General features: G+C 33.3%; 1 protein-coding gene across 2 annotated transcripts; it reads right to left on the bottom strand.

The window, feature by feature from the left end:
- Window positions 1–1,623: 1,623 nt before the first annotated feature.
- Window positions 1,624–20,200, bottom strand: LOC131939676 (NK-tumor recognition protein). 2 transcript variants are annotated; one of them, XM_059298145.1, is made up of 23 exons: window positions 20,159–20,200; window positions 15,570–15,645; window positions 15,332–15,406; window positions 15,140–15,247; window positions 14,855–14,899; window positions 14,647–14,734; window positions 14,284–14,313; window positions 13,999–14,144; window positions 13,588–13,768; window positions 13,101–13,274; window positions 12,903–12,990; window positions 12,576–12,796; window positions 11,826–11,926; window positions 11,555–11,738; window positions 10,697–11,464; window positions 10,179–10,265; window positions 9,894–10,072; window positions 9,452–9,654; window positions 9,286–9,345; window positions 8,963–9,060; window positions 6,237–7,598; window positions 5,766–5,822; window positions 1,624–5,647 (listed from the first exon to the last, which is right to left on the bottom strand). In XM_059298145.1, the coding sequence occupies exons 2-23, from the start codon at window positions 15,628–15,630 to the stop codon at window positions 5,515–5,517; spliced, it is 4,449 nt and encodes a 1,482-aa protein (XP_059154128.1). In that variant the 5' UTR covers window positions 15,631–15,645; window positions 20,159–20,200; the 3' UTR covers window positions 1,624–5,514. The 2 variants fall into 2 exon arrangements, with proteins under 2 accessions (XP_059154128.1, XP_059154120.1); XM_059298137.1 differs by having other exon boundaries at window positions 20,094–20,187.
- Window positions 20,201–20,910: the final 710 nt, after the last annotated feature.

The following is a 20,910-nucleotide window of genomic DNA, read 5'->3' as shown; positions in this document are numbered from 1 at the left end:
CAACGCTCCCTCCACATACCCCAACCCCCAGTTGTTACATACATACTTGACGTCGAGAGAACGGATATAAATTCAAAACGTTTTCCCTTAAATAACTCACCCCTCCCCCCCATCTCCACAATGCAAATCTCCACAACTCTAAAAAAAGAAGAATGTCAATAGATTCATCTTTTATCTACATAAATTCTCCGATTTTCCAACAGAAATAAATTTAAAAAAAATATATTTCCAAGGCTTAGACATCATTGATTATTCCCAGACGGAGCTCGCCACAATTCTTATGTCAACAACTTAGTTTTATTTTTGAACTGTCACCATGTTCGCGGGGGGATTAAACCGCACGAGTGGAATTACATGTTTAAGATCGGCCGGTGATCGAGTGGATGGCAGGGGAGGTAAGCCAAGTAATACGAGCGTCAAGAGAGATAACTTTACAGTGCATTAGGAGGCAGGCGGTACAAGGGAGATAAGAAATCAGGCGCGTTAATGGACATTTAATTCAGGAAAAAATGAAATTACATTACATTGATGGTTTTTTAAATGTATTTTTAGTTAGGATCAATAAACCATTTTAACAGTTAAAAATGTGTTAAGCTTACATCCCTCAATGGAAAACCTGTCAAATTTTCATTCATTAATACACGTTAAATTGACAATAAAGATCGAGTCCTATACTTTAAAGAAACAACTGTGTTTATTTTAATGAGATTGCTTTTTAATTTCCTATCTGTCTGTCTGTCTGTCTATCTATGTATCTATCTATCTATGTATCTATCTATGTATCTATCTATGTATCTATCTATGTATCTATCTATCTATCTATCTATCTATCTATCTATCTATCTATCTATCTATCTATCTATCTATCTATCTATCTATCTATCTATCTGTCTGTCTGTCTGTCTAACTAATTTATTTGGTCATTCAGCCATTTTGATTAAAATAATTTTCCTCCTCTACCCCACCCCTCCCACCCAGTTAAAATTAGACAACACAGGCTAACAACTGCATAGTTTAGGTTTACATTTTAGTAGTAAGTTTTTAAAAAAAAAATACATATTACATTCATACAATTTGTTAATTTCATAGCCTGTTGTCTGTTACACAAGGGGCATCTAAGGCAATTGACACATTACACAAGGGGCATATAACTTTATAAGACAGGTTACATTTTACACAAGGGGCATATATATATATATATAAGGTAAGTGACACATTACACAAGGAGCATATACATTTATAAGGCAGGTTACATTTAACACAAGGGGCATATAAGGCAAGTGACACACAAAAAAGGGACATATAACTAAACACAACAAGAGATGTAAACACAAAACAGCTGATCAACAGTGAAGCAGCAGAAGCCTCATTATGCCTTGTGTCAACCTTTACCAACAGATCACAAAAGCAAGGGTAAAAACCACAATGCTAGGAGGAAATAATTAGGAAATAAATATTCCTTAAAGAATGAGGTCTATGTTTAAAGCAAAATGTACTTTGTACTACATATTTTCTCTCAACTCCCATAAAATAAAAATTCTGTTTCCAAAAATTTTTAACCACCAATTAAATTATCCAAATACTCAAGGCTAAATATTGATTCAGGTATAAAAATAAAACAAGAAAAATTCCAGACTTTACAGTACTTCCTTTAATTTTTTTACAACTCCTACTCGATCACAGTGTTAACAACAAATTTTTGAAACTGTTCAAATCTTCAGCCAAGTTTTATACCGCTCTCATACAATGATAAATCAATGATAAAACACCAGTCATAAAAGTAATTGGGTTCTGCTTACTTTGAATGATAAATGTAATGGTTACACAGGTCTTCTATGTAATGAGTTTTGCTTACTCACAATGCAACATGTAATGGCTACACCAGTTTTTTCATGTAATGAGTCTTGCTTACTTACAATGGTAATGTAATGGCTACACATCATTCATGTAATGAGTCTTTCTTACTACACTTACAGAAATGACATGCGATGATATGAAAATGTATACAAGAAGTGGTTATCATAAAACAAGTATCCCATTCATAACTACACAAACAACTGAAGAGAAAGTTTGAACAGGGTGACTAATGTAGACTGGTGATATGATAAGCTCACACATTTTAGATAAAATATAAAATTAAAATAACACCAATATTTGATACTAAGCATGTTAAACATCAAACGCAGAAATAAAAAAAGAACATTGCAACACACAGAGGGGAAAATGTAAGTAGAAATGGTAAAATAAAAAACAGAGAACTCTGCCACAGGAATATTCAAGCAGTTCACTCCCTTGATTTCCCAGTCTTCAGACAAAGAAATTAATTATTTAACCATAGCTTTTAGCATGGGTTAAGCTAAGCTAAGACACAGAAGATGTTAGCTATCGAATTGAAATTCTAGAAGTAACCTTTAATGTTTTTATTAGAACATTTTACGTGCTTTACTTTCGACAAATTAATAATTAAGTGACTGTACAGTACAACTGACATTAAGGTAAAAAGTTTAACATCCAGTTAGTATACATTGCTCCTTCAACAAGTGAATTATGTGAATGCTGTAATACTGAACCAGTGCACGATTTTGAGTAAAATATTAATAGACATCTTATTAACTTTAATTATTTGAGCATTTAATACAACTAATTTCAATAGTAAACTTAAGCAAAAAAGAAATTTGATATGCCTGTTATATTTGTTTCTTATTTTTTAGCCTGGTTAAGGTTTTGCTTTTATTGCATTATTACCATGAAAATACAGACTCTGACAATCAAATTGAAATATTTATTACTCTGACCTAGGCTTCATAAAATATTACAGGCAGGCCTATTTCGTTATAGGTATTGTTTTATTTGTATTTCTGTGAGTAAAACAAGCTTATTTAGCCATTTCATAAGCAGACCTGTTAAATTAAATACAATTTTTTATTTATTTGTATGAGCTATTATGCATTTTGACAAAAACAAATACTTAGATAAGAATAAATAATTCTTTAGAACTAACAAAAACACTACTAAGAATTGAAAATATTCAAAGTTTTTTTTTTCATATATACATTCCCAGGTAAGCACTTTAGATTGACATTTTTTTTTATTATTGAAAGCAATATAAGCTGTACGACCTTGGTTGAACATGCCTTTACTCACTGACATTGAATTTACTATGTCATTTAATTAATCTTTGATTTTTTTATTGCAACACAAGGGTCACATCTTTAGGTCTAAGCAACTAAAGAATTTCTTTTTTCCTCATATTAGTATTATAGTAGTATAAAAACCTATCTACCATTAGGATTCCAAATAAAATGTAATACTCAAAACAATCCTATGAAAACTATCATTTTTTAAAACTACATATATTTCATCACCATTTTATTTTTTAAAATAGTATTTTGATTATCAATATAGCCTACTAGATCTAGTTTCCTACAGATTAAATCTGTTAAAAACGCAACATTTAATATTCAAAAAAGATAAATATTTTAAATTTTTTATACTTAAAATGTGCATTATTTTAAAAGTAACTTTAAGATGCTGAATCAAGACTCAGTTCCAGTGATAGAAAATTAGGTACTTCCATGAATAATGACAAGACAATACAACAATGTAGTTATTTTCTGCCTTTTAAGGTTAGAGAACTATGGTGGTGATACCAGCACAAAAATGAGGTTGGCTTTACTCGGTAAGAAATCATGCAAAAGTACTGTTTATCAAGTACAAACTTCTGAGAAAAGTAACTTAACAACATAAAAGATCATTGCATAGAATGTTTGAGCAAAAGATTGGTTTTATTTCCTGTTTTAGATTATGTGTGTGTATATATATATACATATATATAAAGTAAAAATACATTGTAACTCCAAAACAAAGAGTGGAATAATTTTGTTTTAAAATGTATCAGTTAAAATTTTAAAACACCTTCCATTATTTCCCCCTATGTATTATTGGGCTTTTCAAATTACCTTTTGAAGTGCCAGAGTACCTATTGGACTTCTAAAGTTTACAAAATTTAAATCTGATTTAGCTGTTTTTATTTAGCTAGACTTTACAAAAGTGTCATTTTTAACTTACATTCTGCTAAAACTGGGCAAATCAAACAACACAACCAAACAAACTGAGCCATTTGAAAAAGAAATACCATTAATAGACAAATAATACTTTAATCAATGTCATAATTACATGAATAAAAAAACAATGCGTAACAAAATAGATGGATCAACACTCAGCATTATTTTTCTAATTAAAATGGTCAAGACTGCCTAATAAAGACAAGCACTGCTAACACTAAGAACACAAGCCTTCTTTACTTAGTGCCAACAAAATCACAGCTTGTGTTTTTACAGGTGACCATGTAGCATTAACATTTGCTTAAAACAAGGACTAAAACAACAATCAATCAGCACTACAACAATCAATGTGAGAAACTAGAAAAAAGACTAAGCTCAACAGATTTCATTATGTAGACAGCAAGAAAGAATTAGGCTTTTAAAAAGTATGACCACAAATGTCAGTGATTGTTGGGAAAGTGTAAAAAAAAAAGGTACCAACTGAATCTATTTGCTTTCTTTTACCTGTTGCAAATTAATTCCTTTGATGTAAAATCTGACACAAAATATCAGACAAATTACTGTCTACACCTCTAACCAAAGACCTTAGTTATAAGGTTCCTCAACTATGCCAATGTTGTTGCGTCTAGCACTAGTATCTCAATTTGGATAAAATCATTAGTTAAAAATCATCTTAGGTGAAGCAACTACTAAAAATATTTACATTTAAAAAACAAACCTGAAATATAAATAAATTAATTACAATCTGGTAAGTTACTTTTCTTAAAGTGTTTACTTTCTGTGAAAACCAGTTTTTATCTTAAACACATTAAAAAAATCTATTTTTAACAAATACAATAATGTAATGTCTGCTGTTTATAATAAGGGTTTTTTAAATAAAAAAAAAACAACAAAAAACTTTTTAACTTCATTAGACAGCTATCCAACAACTACAAAGTTAGCTGTTTGAACATAGACTGCTCCCTATTTCAATCATTTTTATCAAATATTAACAGGCTCAAATATCTTAAAACCGTTTTCAAGTCTTGAAAACAGTTGTCTATGTTTTCACCATGCAATTTGCATCATATCAACAATACATTTTAAAAGTACTTAATGTACCAAAAATAAAATAAATATCAAAACACAAAAGATCTGGAAAAATATGCACAATATTAGGAAAGCATGTTGCTTTGTATCATAGACTTAAGATGTAACTACCTCACTGTGTGAATTATCAAGTGTCTAAGTTTTTGACTATTCTACTTAAGGAACAAACACACTAGAATTAGACAAAACAAAGAAGTCAACTTCTTACAAATCCAAAAGCAATGGAGAACAATATGGCTTATAACCCCAGACAAACAATGATCTCACAGAGAGTAGATCAATATACTGTAGTAACCAGCATATACAAGTGGATGTAATAAGAAACAAGAAAACCAAACACTAGAATCAACAGAACACACCATTAGTCACTGGAGGATGATGAGGATCTCCGTTTGGATCTGCTGCTGCTGCGACTACTGTGACTGCTACTCCTTGAGCGGCTGTCAGATCTTCTGGCGCCACGACGGCGGCGGTCCCGACTACGTGTTCTAGACCTAAAAGCATAACATTTTTTTCAATAGAAGGCAAATGTTTTTTAAATAATTAAAAATACTAGTTAATCAGGTTTGGGATGGTTCAAATGTCATGTGTAAAAATTTAAGAAAAACTTACCTGCGCTTTCTAGGAGACCTATCATATCTTCCTCTTTGACGACTAGCCCAAGATGATCTGCAAAAGAATTTTTTAAAATTCAAAATCTAAGGTCTCATTTCTTATACACAATTATTATGATCAAGCGTGAATAGGATCAGTAACCTGTTTATAATAAAGAACCAATTCTAAAGTTTTTCTGCAAAAATTTATTTATGTCTTTGAATTTTTATTTTACTTATAATTATTTAAGTGGCGGAAACTACATGTAGCATTTCTATGTTGAAGCAAAAATGGAACTATTTCTAAGAACTGAGATGCAGTTATTCATTCAAAAAGCTGCATCTATAGAGATCTAGCTCTTAAATTTACAAACAGGCTACAAACGAATGAACACACCAAACTTGTGAAAAATTTAAGTTCTTTTCAAGCAACACAAGGGAAATAACCCAACAGAAATAGCAAAAACAGACTTAATTTTTTTATATTTACCTGAAAGGTGACCTCCTCCTAAAAGACCTAGATCGTGACCTTCGTCTAGGTGGTGACCTACGCCTCCTGGTTAAGGACCTTGACCTAGAGCGATGTCTTGGAGATGGACTGGATCTTCTAGTAGATTTAGACTCCTTGGAGCGTGACCTTCTCCTGTCTCTTGCAGAAGACGCACTGCCTAATTTAGACCTTGATGACTCCCTATCACGTGAAGATTTTTCTGAAGGTTTTCTCTCAGTCTTCTTCTCTGCCTTCTCATCTTTAGACTTTTCTTCTTTTTTAACCACTGTAGTTTTTACAGGTGAACTGTCTTTCACAGATTTTGAAATATCTGCTGTTTCTTGTACTGTTTCTGGTTTTGCACCTGTATCTGAAGTTTTAGCTGTTTCACCTAAATCACTAGCACCAGGAGCCTGAAGAGAGGGGGAAGATTTTTTCTTCCTTTCCCTAGAAGATGAATGTGAAGATGAAGATGATTCTGAAGAGGATCTGGCCTTGTCAGAATGGCTATTACTCCTACGTGATTTTCTGTCAGTTTGTTTCTTCGGGGAGCTGTCTGAGTTAACAGGTGTCTTTTGTTCAGGTAAAGCGGCTTGACTGGCTTTGATTGGTGTGGTTTTATCTGGGCCTGACTGAGGCTTCAAAGGAACCACTGTGCTGATCTCACCAGGCAGAGGAACCTCAGACAACTGAAACATATCAATGTTTGCAGCCATTCGTATTTCTATGGGCGTCACTGGTGAAGGGATGGTTGGCTGAGAATCTGGCAAAGGAGGAGGTGGAATAATCAATCCAGGTGATGGCATGGGCGGTAATGGAGGTTGATTTAATGAAGGGTAAGAAGTCACAAAGCTTTGCTGTGGCGGGGGTAATATGCCAGGGCATACTGGCACTGATGGACTGACAGTCAGGAGCTGGTCAGAAACAGTTTCAGGTGCTGGAGGGTGGGGTGGAAGAGGTGGCTTTAAACTTGGTTCACTGTGGATGGAAGGTGCTGTCTCCCTCTTAGCCTCACTGGCATCAAATCCCTTTGGGGGCACGTCAAATCTGGAGCGATTCACTCTTGGAATTACTGGCGGTGGTTCCGGAGAGGAAGATGAGGATGACATGGAATTTTTCACATCTTCAGAAGTATCTTTACTACCCGTTTCTTTCTTTTCTGGACCCCTAACAACCGTTTCATCCCCATCTTCTGTTCTTCGCCTTCTCTGCTCTAACAGTGTTGCTCTAAGACGTGAAGGGGATTCTGAGCCTGATCTAGATCTTGACCTGTCTGATTCTCGTCTTGGCGAAGAAGAGGAGGAGGATGATGATGAAGATGATCGTTTTGGCTTTTCTGGCTGTGTATTCTGCTCTTTTTGCCTAAGAAAAGCAATGGAATACATTTTATAAAATCTTTCATGGTTAAACTTGGATTAATAAACATGAACATTCTCAGATATCCCTACCCCTTGCAACCAAAAATAGGAATAGTCATTTGAAAACAAAATGAGTTTGAAGCAAAAGGAACATTCACATGTATGCTTTGTTGCTAAGCAGAAAATAAATTATTAAAAATAAAAAAAGGCTTTAGTCCCTATACTCATCTATATATATAATTCTCTTCTGCGAGCCGCTAGAAAACAAGCTGTAAACGCGCTCCCTACCTCCCCACCCCTACATGGTCTTAGTGAGCTGTGTGCACTCTAAATGTTTACAAGCAGAGCCAACTATTTTAAACGTAGGGGGGGAGGAAGAGGGGGAGGGGGGGGGGGGGGGGGAAAGGAAGTGGGGGGGGGGGGGGTTATGGCCCTTAACGAGCTACTTATAGTGTTTTAAAGAATTATTTTCAGTGTCAGCGTTGGTACTGTCGAATTCACAAATTATGAATTACTGAAAAGTAGAAAATAAAACAACTAAATAGCGGCATATGTTATGCCGCGGGCCGGCTCGTTATTATAAATAGGTTTATTATAGTTTTATACTAAGTTAATATTTGAACAACATCTAAATCTATAAACTACTGCATAATTTCAGCTTACTTTAAAAAAAAAAGTGAACCCCACACCCTCCATTTAATTATAATAATACCACAGCTGTAGCTGTTACAACATTATTAATTAGATACAACACAAGAGTAGTACAACAATCAGGAACTATTATAGATTATTTGGTTTGCTTTCCAAGCTCCTGTGTTCCTGACTTGTTATGTAGTAGACTTGTACTTGAAAATATGAACAACAAATGCTAAAGCTTCTTGTCGTATTGTAATAATTATTATTAAATACAGTAGTAATATTTTTAGCTAGTGTGCTCAGTAGGTTGCTCACGTTCTATTTTTGCTCATTTTATTTACTGTATAATTTATTATTACAAATCCCAAAAAGAACTTTTTTTTTGGTGTTATAATGATCATTTTTCTATTTGAAATATAGGGCTAAATAAGTTAATCTATACATAGACTAAATATTGAAATGGAAATGAATGATGAAGGCAAATAAGCAAATTTCCTCAATTTTTTTCAATTTGATTTATTTTTTAAAATTGGACATTTTCACTTATTTTTTATTTTGCTGAAAAAACTTCGAAGAAAGCGGAATGGCAAACGAGACGTGATTTTTGTTTAAAAGCTGTACATTTCGGCTTTAGGCGGGACAGTATGTCTGTTATTTAAAATAGCGAGATTAAAAAACTTAACAAAAACAATAAATAATGACTATAATGAGATGAAACAAATGTAACCTTACTTGTTATTTTCAAACATTTTATCCAGAGTTGGTAAGCCAGTTGTTTTGAGTTCTGGTTTCCTATCTGTATCTGGTGCCACAGCAGGTTTAACAATTGGCTGAAGGAATAAAAAAAAAAGATTGAGCTAATTTATCACATTAAAAAAAACCCAGAAATAATAAAATTAAAAACACAAAATAATTTCAGCAGTTTTTGAAATATGAGTAGGGTACCGCTAATTGGTAGCAGTTTTAGACTAAAATGTTTAATATATGAACTGATAGAATTGTTAGTGATGATATGTGTATACATAAAAAAAATGTGGTGAAAATTGTTAAACTACCTGAATATCATCATCTTTCTCAACATCTTCAGGTTCAAAAGGTGGTTCCCATTTCTTTTCCTTAAACAACAAGCAAAACAATGTTAGTAGATGTATATAAAGAAAACTGTTGACACTCATAGTAAATATTGGTCATAAAACTAAGTTTCTATAAAATGTTCCTCACTTCCACAAATCTTTTTTGTTTTTTCTCATGGCTTGATCTTTTGCTATTTTTGGACTTGGAATCTTTAGAGCTTGATCTAGAGCGTGACCTGGAAGATCCAGAGCTAGAGGAACTGGAACTTGATCGTGACCTTGACTTAGCAGCAACTGGCAGAGAACGTGTAGAACCAGCAGCTAAATCAGACTTCCCACCAGTGGAGTTGACTGTTAAAAAAAACAACAAGAACTTAATTTCAAATTATGTCAGTTAATGTCAGTCAGTGATAATCTAGTTTTATTTAAGTATTCTAAATTTGCCCAGGTAAAAAATGACAATGTAAACTACAAATCTTTATTTTGGTTTACAAAATGTGCCACAATATTAAAATAAACTTTTAATCGATTAGAAAACCAATGGTAAAGTAACAGATAAAATGGATGAACTAAGAACTAGTGTAATATACCTGTAGTGACACTATATTGTATCTGTTCTCCCCCATCCAACTTGTATTGAATCTTGGCAGCAAGAGGTGCAGGAGTTGTGAGAACTTCATCAATACTGTCAGCTGCCAGCTGGGCTTTGATCATGGCTTCTGTCTCTTGAAGATATGACAGAGGGGCTTCATCTAAAGAATTCTTGAGCCTTCAAAAAAGTTAATATCAAATTTTTTAAACAAAATAAAGCATGAATTTAAAAATCTAATTTTTAAACTTACAACAACTAACAGCTGTTAAAGTTGGTGACTTACTTGTCAGCTTTATTAGTGATTTTGGCAGGTTTGGATCCTGGTTTCCAATGAGTGGGAGGAGGACTGTCAGATTTTTTCCTCACAATACTGAAACAAATGCATAAAGTCACATTTTATTGAACATGTATAAATGTCAAACCTAATTTTGAATGTGTGATGCTACTGCATTAATCTTGAAGAGTGCAAGTTCAAATGTTAGCCTACATTACATATATAGTGTGATTTAGGCTGAAGAGTTTTTCAATAAATTTACAATAGACAGAGCTAGCAAATGTATACCTTTCCTGTTAACTTCACATTTTTTTTTGTTAGTAACAGAATTTTTTAAGAAACTGTAGGTAGCTGGAAATATTAAGATATTTAAAATGTCTCTGTAAATGTTGCATGACTGATCGACTAGTGAAAAATCTTGCAACTCATATAAAATAGGCGTTATCAAATTCCTGGTTTACAATATATTAATTATAATAGTTAATTTTAAAGAATTCAACATTGAATTGTAAAAGAAAGATGAATACCTCAACTTCTTCCACCTAGTTTCTTTCATAGATTGTTCATCCTCAGAACTAGATGAACTCTCACGTTTTTGCCTTTTATCCTTTTCTTTTTTACGCTCCACACTAGAATCAGACCTCTTGCGGCGTCTAAAATCAATTTTATTTTTATCTTGGGGTCTTTCATTTGAACTAGAATCCTTCCTTTTCCTGTCTCGTGATGTAGATCTCTCTTTTGAACTTGAATGCTTTCGTTTTCTTTCTCTGGAGGCAGACCTTTCCTTTGAGCTTGAATTTTTTCTTTTCCTTTCCCGAGAGGCTGATCTCTCCTTAGAACTAGATTGTTTTCTTTTTCTGTCTCGAGATAGTGACCTCTCTTTAGAACTAGAATGTTTCCTCTTTCTATCCCTAGAGGCTGACCTATCCCTGCGATTGATATGTCTCTGTGGTGACCTCTTTCTCTCATCTGTTCTAGACTTCTCTTGAAACCTTCTAGAGGGTGGAGATGACCTGCTGTCTCTAGGCTTTTTAGATGTATCAACATCACTTTTATCTGAGCTCTTAGAGCGCCTAGAGTCTCGCCTACGATGATTTAAGTACTTACTACTTTCTGAATTTTCTTCCCTAAGTGAGCGATTTCTTGAGTCACTTATATCTCTCCGACTGTCTTTTCTGTCAGTAGAATGAGATCTTCTGGAATCTCTTCTATTGTCTCTCCGTTGTTGAGGTGGTGATTTTTCCCTTGCTCTTACTTTCTTATCTCTTGAGGTTTTATCTTCAGGAGATGAGCTTCTACAAACAGACAACAAACAGAAAGTATAGATTTTAAAAGTTCTGAGTCTGTTACACTCTTCAAATAATAGAAGCCTAACTATAGTTTACCTGTTTTCAGACTTGTTGCGCTCACTCTCTCGTCTGTTCCTTGCTTCTCTGCTCCTTTCCTTTGCCTTGTCCTTCTCCTTTCTACTCCTAACTTCAACATCTTTACCTGAACCAGTCTCTATGTCACTGTCTTCTGACTGATCTCTGGGGCCTTCATTTTTCTCCTTTTTGCGCTTTTTCTCTTCTGCAAATGTTTAATAATGTGATTAATTCATTATATTTCTTTAAGTCATTACAACAAGAAAAGAAAGCTAATTTAATATGATCTAACCTTTCTCATCACCACTATCTTCAGTTTGCGGTTTCTTCTTTCTTTCAATCTTTTCTTCCTCATCATTCCCCTGTTTTTTATAGCGACCATTTTCTAGTTTCCTGAAGATTTAAAAAAAAAAAAAATGCAATGAGTAGGCAGATCCATCAGTAAAATTTAAAAATTCAGTGAATTCATTAGTATCAGAGATGTTAACAGCCCGCCTAAGTAATAAGTGGGATGGTGGCTGTATATTTTCTCAATATTTAAAGGGCATTTAAAAAAGGTAATTAAAATGTAAATTTAAAAATCATCAAATTACAGCAGGCCTAAAATCTTTCTTGTTAATCTTACACTAATCATTAAGTAAACCATTTCACTGTCGCCATAAAGGCATCCAAACATGGAACACTTGAGACGTTAAATCTAGGAGTTTTTCATTTAAATAGCACTACATAAAAATTAGACATTTTAATAATATAGCTTGAAAATCTAAGACAGACTGAAGATGGCCAAGCGAAGCAAGTGAGGGGTGGTTTGTTATGGAGATTAAAGTGTTGGCAAATTTTAGTAAAATATAATGACAACTGGCACATTTCTGTTTCATATACAAAATAACCCTTACAATAATATTTTCTATAATAAGAAAATGGATTGGCAGAACATTTTTGGCTTTAAAAAATAAACAATTCTGATGTCTTTAAAATCGGAAATGGCAGCATCTCATAAAAAGCGGAGAAGTTACATCTCAGCAATTGTATCTGAAATTACCTGTCATCTTCAGCATCTGGGTCTCCCCTACCCCTGTCAAATCTACCAGCAGGTGCATTTCTTCCTCTATCAAACTCTTTCTTCCTCTCAGGTTTCTCAACTGTCTCCCCTTTACTCCATCTCCTTTCTGCAATCTTTTCTGCCTCACTCAGTGGTATAGCTCTTCTTTGTTCTTGTTTCCAATGAGGTGGAGTTGTAGAGCGAGACCTGCTGCGGAATCTCTGCACAATAAACAGCAGAATTTTAAAATACAATTCAAAGAAATTATAAGCATAACTTAAAGATACTAAAAGATAAAGCGATTTAAGAACTATATCATTGACATACGATAGCGCCACGGCCTTTTAATTTACGTCCTGAAGCTGAGACTATAGGTCTGTTATTTCTGTTGTCTCTACGTCTAGGAGATCTATCTCTGAAATTAAATATAAAATATATTAAACCAAAAATTAGTTTCAGAAACTAAATCAGCCATAAAAAATAATCAGGTTAAGTGGCAAAAATAAACTTTGCTTTTACAAATACCTCGGCTTTATATCAGCTGGCTTTTCTTTGTTGTTTTCATCGACATTTTCCTCCTTTTCTTTCTCTTCATCTTCTTTCTTTTTCCCTCGGTACAAGAAATTTTGGAAGGGAACTTCAGGAATCTCATCAGAACGAATGTCAGCAAATACAGAAGTAACCTCTTCCTTCTTTTCCCTTCATAACAATTAACACTAATAAAATTATCACTTTTATAAACAAGAAAAATTTTTGTTTTTGCATTTGTTTTGTTGTAAGTTTATCTCATGTTTAATATATATACTTTAATTCATTCCCTTGTCAATAAAAGTATTTTTATGTATAAATTTCTTATCCAGACTGAAAATACTTATATATTTCATAGTAGCTATGGACTTAAAACTTTGATATATCGCTGAGGTAAAATACTTTCTATATCCATAAAGTATGTATCAGAATACAATCATCAAATTAATAAATTGTTACACTTAAAAAAAAAACCAATACATACTCTTTCTTTCCTTCAACATCTTCTTCTTCATTTTCAGAATGAGACTTCTTGTCCTTCTTCTTTTTCTTGGAATCTCTCTTCTTGTGCTTTCTTTTGTGGTGGTGCTTTTTCTTCTTGCTTTTCTTTTTTGTTTCTTTCTCAGAATCAGAACTGTCAGATTCTGCTTTAGCCCTCTTTTTAGCTGATCAAAAGTGAGAAATAAAACCGTAATAAACTTCTCAGTAATTTGTTTACAAAAATGTATATTATATAAAGAAAAAAAAAATGAAATAGATATATAAAATAGTTTAACCATTAGCCAGCTCACGGTCAAATTTATTCCTATCATATAAAATGATAATAAATAATAACATAGAGAGTATTAAAAATAATTAATAAAAAATGGAAGCACTTAATTTCAGCTATACTTACATTTAGATTTAAGTTGTAACACTAATTCTCCACAATTTGTTATTTTCACATCAGAGGTCGGACGACTTTTCCCATCCACTGGTAAGTTTTCAACTGTCCTCACTATGTCTTGTCCAGACAGCACATGACCAAATACAACATGGACACTAGAAAAATATTTTTAGCCATGTTCAATTTAATTTTTTTTTAAAAATAGATATAAGCCACATCTGAGACAGGGAAGGTAACAATCACACTTAACATACAATAAGAAAGCATCTTATCAAAATAAATTATATTACTTACTTGTCTAAGTGAGGGGTAGACTTTGTTGTGCTAAAAAAAAATAAAAAAATATATGAAATTAAAACAAATGTTTCAAAAGACTTTTAAAAATTAAATAAGCAACCAATTAAGTCAAATTGCATTGTCATTGGGTCTTGACCCACAAGGCCAAGTTTCAGAGAAATTAGTTTGTTAGAAGTGGTCAAAAATTTGCTCCCTAGTTTCAATCAGTGACAAAGAAAGAGGAAGCAAGTTAAATTAAAGCTTGCAAAAAAAATTTATAGGGCAATTCATTTTTCTAACTATCTACAATTTAATAGCACACAAAAAGCAAACATTTTAATATAAATAACAATAAAAATATAAGTTACTAAATTTACTTACATAAAGAATTGGCTTCCATTAGTGTCTTTTCCCTTGTTAGCCATTGACAAAAGAAACTCTTTGTCATGTTTGAGCGTAAAATTTTCATCTAATAGAAAGACAAATATTTTTTTTAATGATTGTCCACAACTAACTATATTTTTATGAGTGAAATGACTATCTACATAGAAGATTTAATGAAAGAATTTTTTAAATTAAGTAAACAAACCTGGAAAGACACCACCATAAATGGATTCTCCACCAGTTCCATCAACTGTAAACAACGAATAGAAATAATACATAATCATTGAAAGCATTATATAGTAATTCAACTGCCTTGTTTTAAATACACAACAGAATTAGTAGATAAAATTAATGTTTTGGAGCAAAAAGAAAAGTGATACCAATGAGTAATGTAACGGTAAAAATACACCGACTTTTTAACAAATTAAACAATTTATGTTGAGATAAATAAAATTGGGTCAACAACTAAATGTCACCAGACCATACTTACATTTAGTAAAATCTCCACCTTGTATGACAAAGTCTTTCACTACTCTATGAAATAAGGCTCCCTTGTAATGTAAAGTGTTTCCAGTTTTTTCACTTACACCCAGTTCACCTGCAAAAAGTTTAAAAGAAGTAGTTAATATGACGAAGTCAAACAGGGCTAATATAACTAACAACTTAAAGCACAAGAACTCACCTGTGCAGAGAGCCCTGAAGTTTTCACATGTCTTAGGAACTACATCAGCATACAGCTCAAAAACAACACGGCCAACTTTAAAAAAAAAAAGAAATATAAAAGTGTTATGTAATGAAATTGTGGATGGATACATTCACATTGGTTTAATGATAATCTAGTAACCTAACTACCTTAGTACTAGTGTTATTAAAATGAAATTTGGCAAATCTATGTAGTTATTGTTTATTCTATTATTTACCTGGCTGGTCTCCAATGCTAATGTCAAAGAAACAACGTGGACGATGACTGCCCACAGTCATTTCTAAATTATGTTTCTGAAAAATATTAAGTAGGATTGTTCTTAATATTTTTGAATGATGACAAAGTGTTTTATTTCATCGATTGTCATACATTTCATTTTTATTAAAACCAACGTAAACATAATTAGAGAATTTACTTGTTCAGCCAGACTTTGATTAGGCTGATCTAAATTTAAAGAGGATTGGGGCAACTGACTGTATGTTGTTTAGGCCGTCAAGTACCATGAATCAATCAGTTTTAAAAATGATGTATGTTAGCTTGTATACTGAATAAAATAAACATTTTAATCTAGGTATTTTGTATCTAAATATCCATGTTTTTTCAATTCATATATGCTTTGATATTACTTGATTCAGAATAAAAAAGCTGAAACAAAAGGAACACAGGAAACAATAACTAATAGGCCTATAGTAAACCACTTATTTTAGTGGTTGGCTTGCCTGACTGTATGTTCTTATTTTTCTGTTATTTGCCGGACATTAACTGTGTTATTGATGGTTTTTTAAATTAAATTACTTCAGAGGCTAACCTAGTTTGCTGTTTAATAAACTTAAAATGAATAGGCCTACTTTTCAAGAGAATAGGATTAAATTAGGAAATAATGTAATTAAAAATTACACACAAAATTAAACTTTCCAATTGCACAAATAATATTTTCTGCAATAGTTAAAATCATGCCAGTATTGTTGCAAAAGTAATGTACTTGCAAAAGTAATGTACTCATTAAAAGACCATGAAACGGTCTTTGAGATATTGGTGAAAGTTAAGGTATTGCTGTAGAATTAAGAGTTAATTTACTGTACAGGGATGTGACCAGGCTCTCAAAAAATATTTGGAAAATTTTGGGCAAAAATATACTATATCAAGAATCGTGCGTGACGCCAAATATTGGATATCCTTTTAGTACTTATACAAAGTGAACAGATACAGATGTAAAATGTATATTTGATATAAAAACTGCATTTCTCTATCTTTTAGACTAACATATTTTGCTTGGGCAGACTGTTAAAATGTGACTTAAGTATTTTGGGTACAGGCATTAGGTGCCAGTCCATAGACAGCCGGTGTTGGTTTAGGCTCTGCAGCAGCCTTAAGTTCTTTTATATTACCAAAAAGTGTTGGTAGTCGTTGAGAAATTCTTACAGCTTTCCTAACGTTTTCATGCTTTTTGACATAGCATGGTGTTTTAGGGTATATTTTCCGCCACTTCCGTACTTAATTTTTTCCTTTCAAAAAATGTCAGGCTCTTCAATTTTCCTAATATATTAAGGCAAATAATTGCAAAACGATCTTTTTCTTCTAATCAAATCCATTTGAAACGGTTTTTAATGGTCTTATCAAGCTTGATGGATGCACTCTATCCACAATTTTAATAGTAACAGACATCTGCTGCATAAACACTAGAATTTATTAGATTTAAGTCTAGATCTATGAGAAACTACACTACAACAATTTAATAATAACACTTGACTTATAGTTTCATAAATGATTGTTTACGACAGATGAGCAGTTGAGCGTGTCCAGAATGTATGAATTGATCGATGAACACAATGAATAGCATTTACTAGAGATCCATGAATTGAATGTATCTTGACGCAGATTCAATCTAGAATCGTCAGAACAAAACAATACGTATAGAATCTTGACCTAGATCTAGTTTTTGACGTAGTATTGGCCAACCGTAATCAATAGTAATCCACAGAGGTCATTTCCGTTTTTTTTTCTTCAAATTTTTTTATAACTTCGACAAAATCTGCAAAAAAAATAATTGAAAAATCTGAAAAACATTCGAGGAAAAATCCGGAGAAAAATTTCAGCAAAATCATAAAAATCGGATTTCCACTAAAATTTGGAACAGTAACATCCCTGACTGTAAAACCTGTCAAAGACACATTAAATTGACATAGATTGGAAGATAATATGGTACTGATTCTCAAATTTTTATCATGATGTTTAAAAAACAAGCAGCTGTGTTATCTTGATGATCTATACACCAATGTACAACTCTTCCAAATGTGTGTATTAGGTTGCTAGTAGTATTGTAATCTTGTCTACTTTTATGGTTAGTTTAGGGTTAGGTGTATGGTTGAGGTTAACTATTACATTAGCAATTCATGTGTGATTAGTTAATACATGTAACCGTACGTCCCTTTTTAAAGAATATTCTATTATTGTGCCATTATTGGACACTGGACAAAGAAATCCACCACTTTTCTTTATCCTAGAAAAGTACCTTTTACTTGTCTTATGGTTGAACTTTGCTCAAGTTTAGTTTACAGACAAAACCAAAAGCAGATCTTGCCAACCTATTTTTAGGATTAGAAAATATTTCCTCTCTGCATCTATGATGTATCAACAAGACCAGATGTGCCTTCAATTCACTACGCCCGATATAGAATTGCACACCCTCGTCACCAAAGAGCAAAATGAGAAATGTTAAGGCAGTTTGGAGACCTGGAGGGTTACAAAAACAAATACAGTCAAGACATATCCTCAAGAAAAGAGCGCCAGACAAAATATCCAATAAAGAACTGGCAAAACACCAAACAACAGCCAAAAGACAGGGACATTAAAGCCCGCCAAATGGGGGGATGGATAGGGCATACCCAAGAAGGGGAGAGGATAATATTGCGAAAAAAAAACATCAGACTAAAATCCCCAAGGCAAAAGGAAATAGGACGGCCAAGAGAATCCTGGAGAAGAACAGTAGAAAATGAGACAAGGCTGCCCATCTTATTTGGGTGCAAATAAAGATAACCGCTCAAAACCAAGTCCGGTGGAGAAGTGTGGCTGCAGTCCTTTGCTCCTTAGGGGCCACAAAGGAATAAGTCAACTCAAGTAAGTCATCATAGAAGTGGACAACAAGATTTAGAATAGATCTAGCAAACAACAAAATTAATGTCAAGAGCTTAGGTCTATTCTAATTCTAAAGCTGTGACTTTGAATGGTAAGGTAGCTTATTTAATTAGTATTACTCGCTACCCAGGAGGCGTGGCTGGTTGCTAACAACAATATGGCATCCAGACCAGATGCATGATTTCCGACAATTTTTCGACTAAGTTCCAGTGACCTTCTTAGGATTATTTAAAAAAATGTTTAGCACGAGAAAAATTGTGTTTTTTTTACGTTATAAAAGCAAGCTATAGGTGGCAGGGCTAAATATGCCAGAAAAGCATTTTAATATTTGCCGATGCAAGCTGGAAAAAGATACGCATGCGCAATGGAGAGAAACTGAGACTTGCCATTGCAGCTGTTTTCGATGGTACTGCGCATGCGTGTGTTTACAACCGCAGAATCCTAACACCAACCCTAATCCTATCCCTAAGTCACTGCGCATAGCTATCTTTTGCCGACTAAGTGGAGACGTTGGGGAGAAAAATCTTCTTCCAAGGTCACTTCATTTAAAATTTGCCTTGGAGAATGATGGCTAAATTTAAAAGTTGATGTCATTAAAAATAATAGAATTTTTAAAATAGCCCTGGAAGTACTGTAAACCACAATTTATTTGGAGTCATGCAAAACGTTTAAAATTTGGGTATATTGATTTTAATTGCGTGTTAAATACCTACTGTTTAACTAATCATTTTGTTTTGCTAGTTAGGCCCTATTTCTTTGAAGTGATTCTGCTAAATAGTTCTGCTACTAAACATTGTTCACAGTGACCCCTCCACTAAGTCTTGTGTGTGTGGAGTCATGCAAAACGTTTAAAATTTGGGTATATTGATTTTAATTGCGTGTTAAATACCTACTGTTTAACTAATCATTTTGTTTTGCTAGTTAGGCCCTATTTCTTTGAAGTGATTCTGCTAAATAGTTCTGCTACTAAACATTGTTCACAGTGACCCCTCCACTAAGTCTTGTGTGTGTGTGAGGGGGGATACCGGCAATGGAGGTGAACGTAAAGCGGGGAATAAAATGCGCTAAAATGGAGTTTTACCTAGGGTTAGCATTACATTAGCCAGCAATGTTTGTATTTAGTCAACTACCGGTAACCTAACACCCCTTTTTTACAGAACATTCTACAAACGGACACTGGTATAAAAATTCCCTCAAAAAATAAAAACATTAATTTACTACAATCGACTAGATTCTATATTTATATATTTCAACGATGGTCAAAGAAAAGTTGGTAGTTTACCGAAACTTTAGTTTACGAAACTCAACAAACATTACCAGTTAATTTCCGATGCTGAACTAATGTTTTACCAAATCATTTTACAGTTGCATTCTAGTCCTAGACTAAAAGTCTATGTAATTGTAATGTATTCGTATTTTCATGGAGTTGTTTTTGTCACCAACATTGATTGAACAACTGATTTATCAGCATCAGGGCAAGCTCAAGATTCAGGTCGCTGCAAAAGCAAAACTCACTCCTAGATTTATACCCCAGTTACTATTGCTTGGTGAATTCACCAGCGGTCTAATTTGTTCATTGAATCTTTAAAAAACCAATTAAACATACGTGAATTTCAATTTATGGTATTCAAATTAGAGAATTCTAATACAACAGCGTATAAATTGCGGTACCAGCAATGCCGCCAACGCCGGAAGTGCTTCGACAAGATGAAATCTAAATATCTCGCACTGCAAATTGTCTAACAAATTTGCAACGAAACAAATTAAAAAAAAAAAATCAAGCAATTTGTTTCATTAGTATTACTCCTAAAAAAACGTTTGTTTTCAAGCAAGCCTAGAGGCGCATTATTTTTTATTCACCTTACATAGTAATGGCCCTTCAGTTTAACTAGTCAGACTACCCCTTAATTTGAATATGTTATTTACTATTTAGGCTACCTAGTTACCCTAAAATTTTACCCCTTTTGAATGATTTTGACTAGGAAAACCTAATTAATTTTTATCTAGATCTAGATCTAAAATACCCACTCAACCTCTCTCAAATATTTTTTCCACCAATCAGAGTTTCTTTCAGGCATCTCTTCGGGGGGGCTTTGCCCCCCCCCCCCCGAATTTTTTTTACCGCCCCCCCCCCCGAACGAAATGAAATTTATATAATTTCATATAGAAAATATATACTTTTAACAGTGTCCGCCCCCCCCCCCCCGAAGAAAGTCTACCGCCCCCCCCCCCCCGAAAATTTCAAGTGCCCCCCCCCCCCCCCCGGAGAAAAAAGTCTGGAAGAAACACTGCCACCAATTTAACATGTAAAATGAAAAAAAATGGTAAAATTAACTAAAAATATTGATTTTACAATTTTCTAAATTAGTGCTAAAATTAAAATAGCACAAGCAACATTATTCATAGCACTCATATGACAATAG

The sequence above is a fragment of the Physella acuta genome, unplaced genomic scaffold, assembly GCF_028476545.2.
Source record: "Physella acuta isolate Inbredline_101_S28 unplaced genomic scaffold, ASM2847654v3 ptg000019l, whole genome shotgun sequence".
NCBI classification, from domain to species: Eukaryota; Metazoa; Mollusca; class Gastropoda; family Physidae; genus Physella; species Physella acuta.
The sequence above is the reverse complement of the archived record's forward strand: the minus strand, read 5'-3'. Positions and strand labels throughout refer to the sequence as shown.

Coding starts and splice junctions, on each gene's coding strand:
- LOC131939676 (XM_059298145.1), bottom strand. CDS start 15,630: ATGACTGTGGGCAGTCATCGTCCACGTTGTTTCTTTGACATTAGCATT. Junction 11,739..11,825: donor AGATAGTGGTGATGAGAAAG/GTTAGATCATAT, acceptor AAACATTTGCAG/AAGAGAAAAAGCGCAAAAAG. Junction 10,073..10,178: donor ATCACTAATAAAGCTGACAA/GTAAGTCACCAA, acceptor ACTTTTTTGAAG/GCTCAAGAATTCTTTAGATG.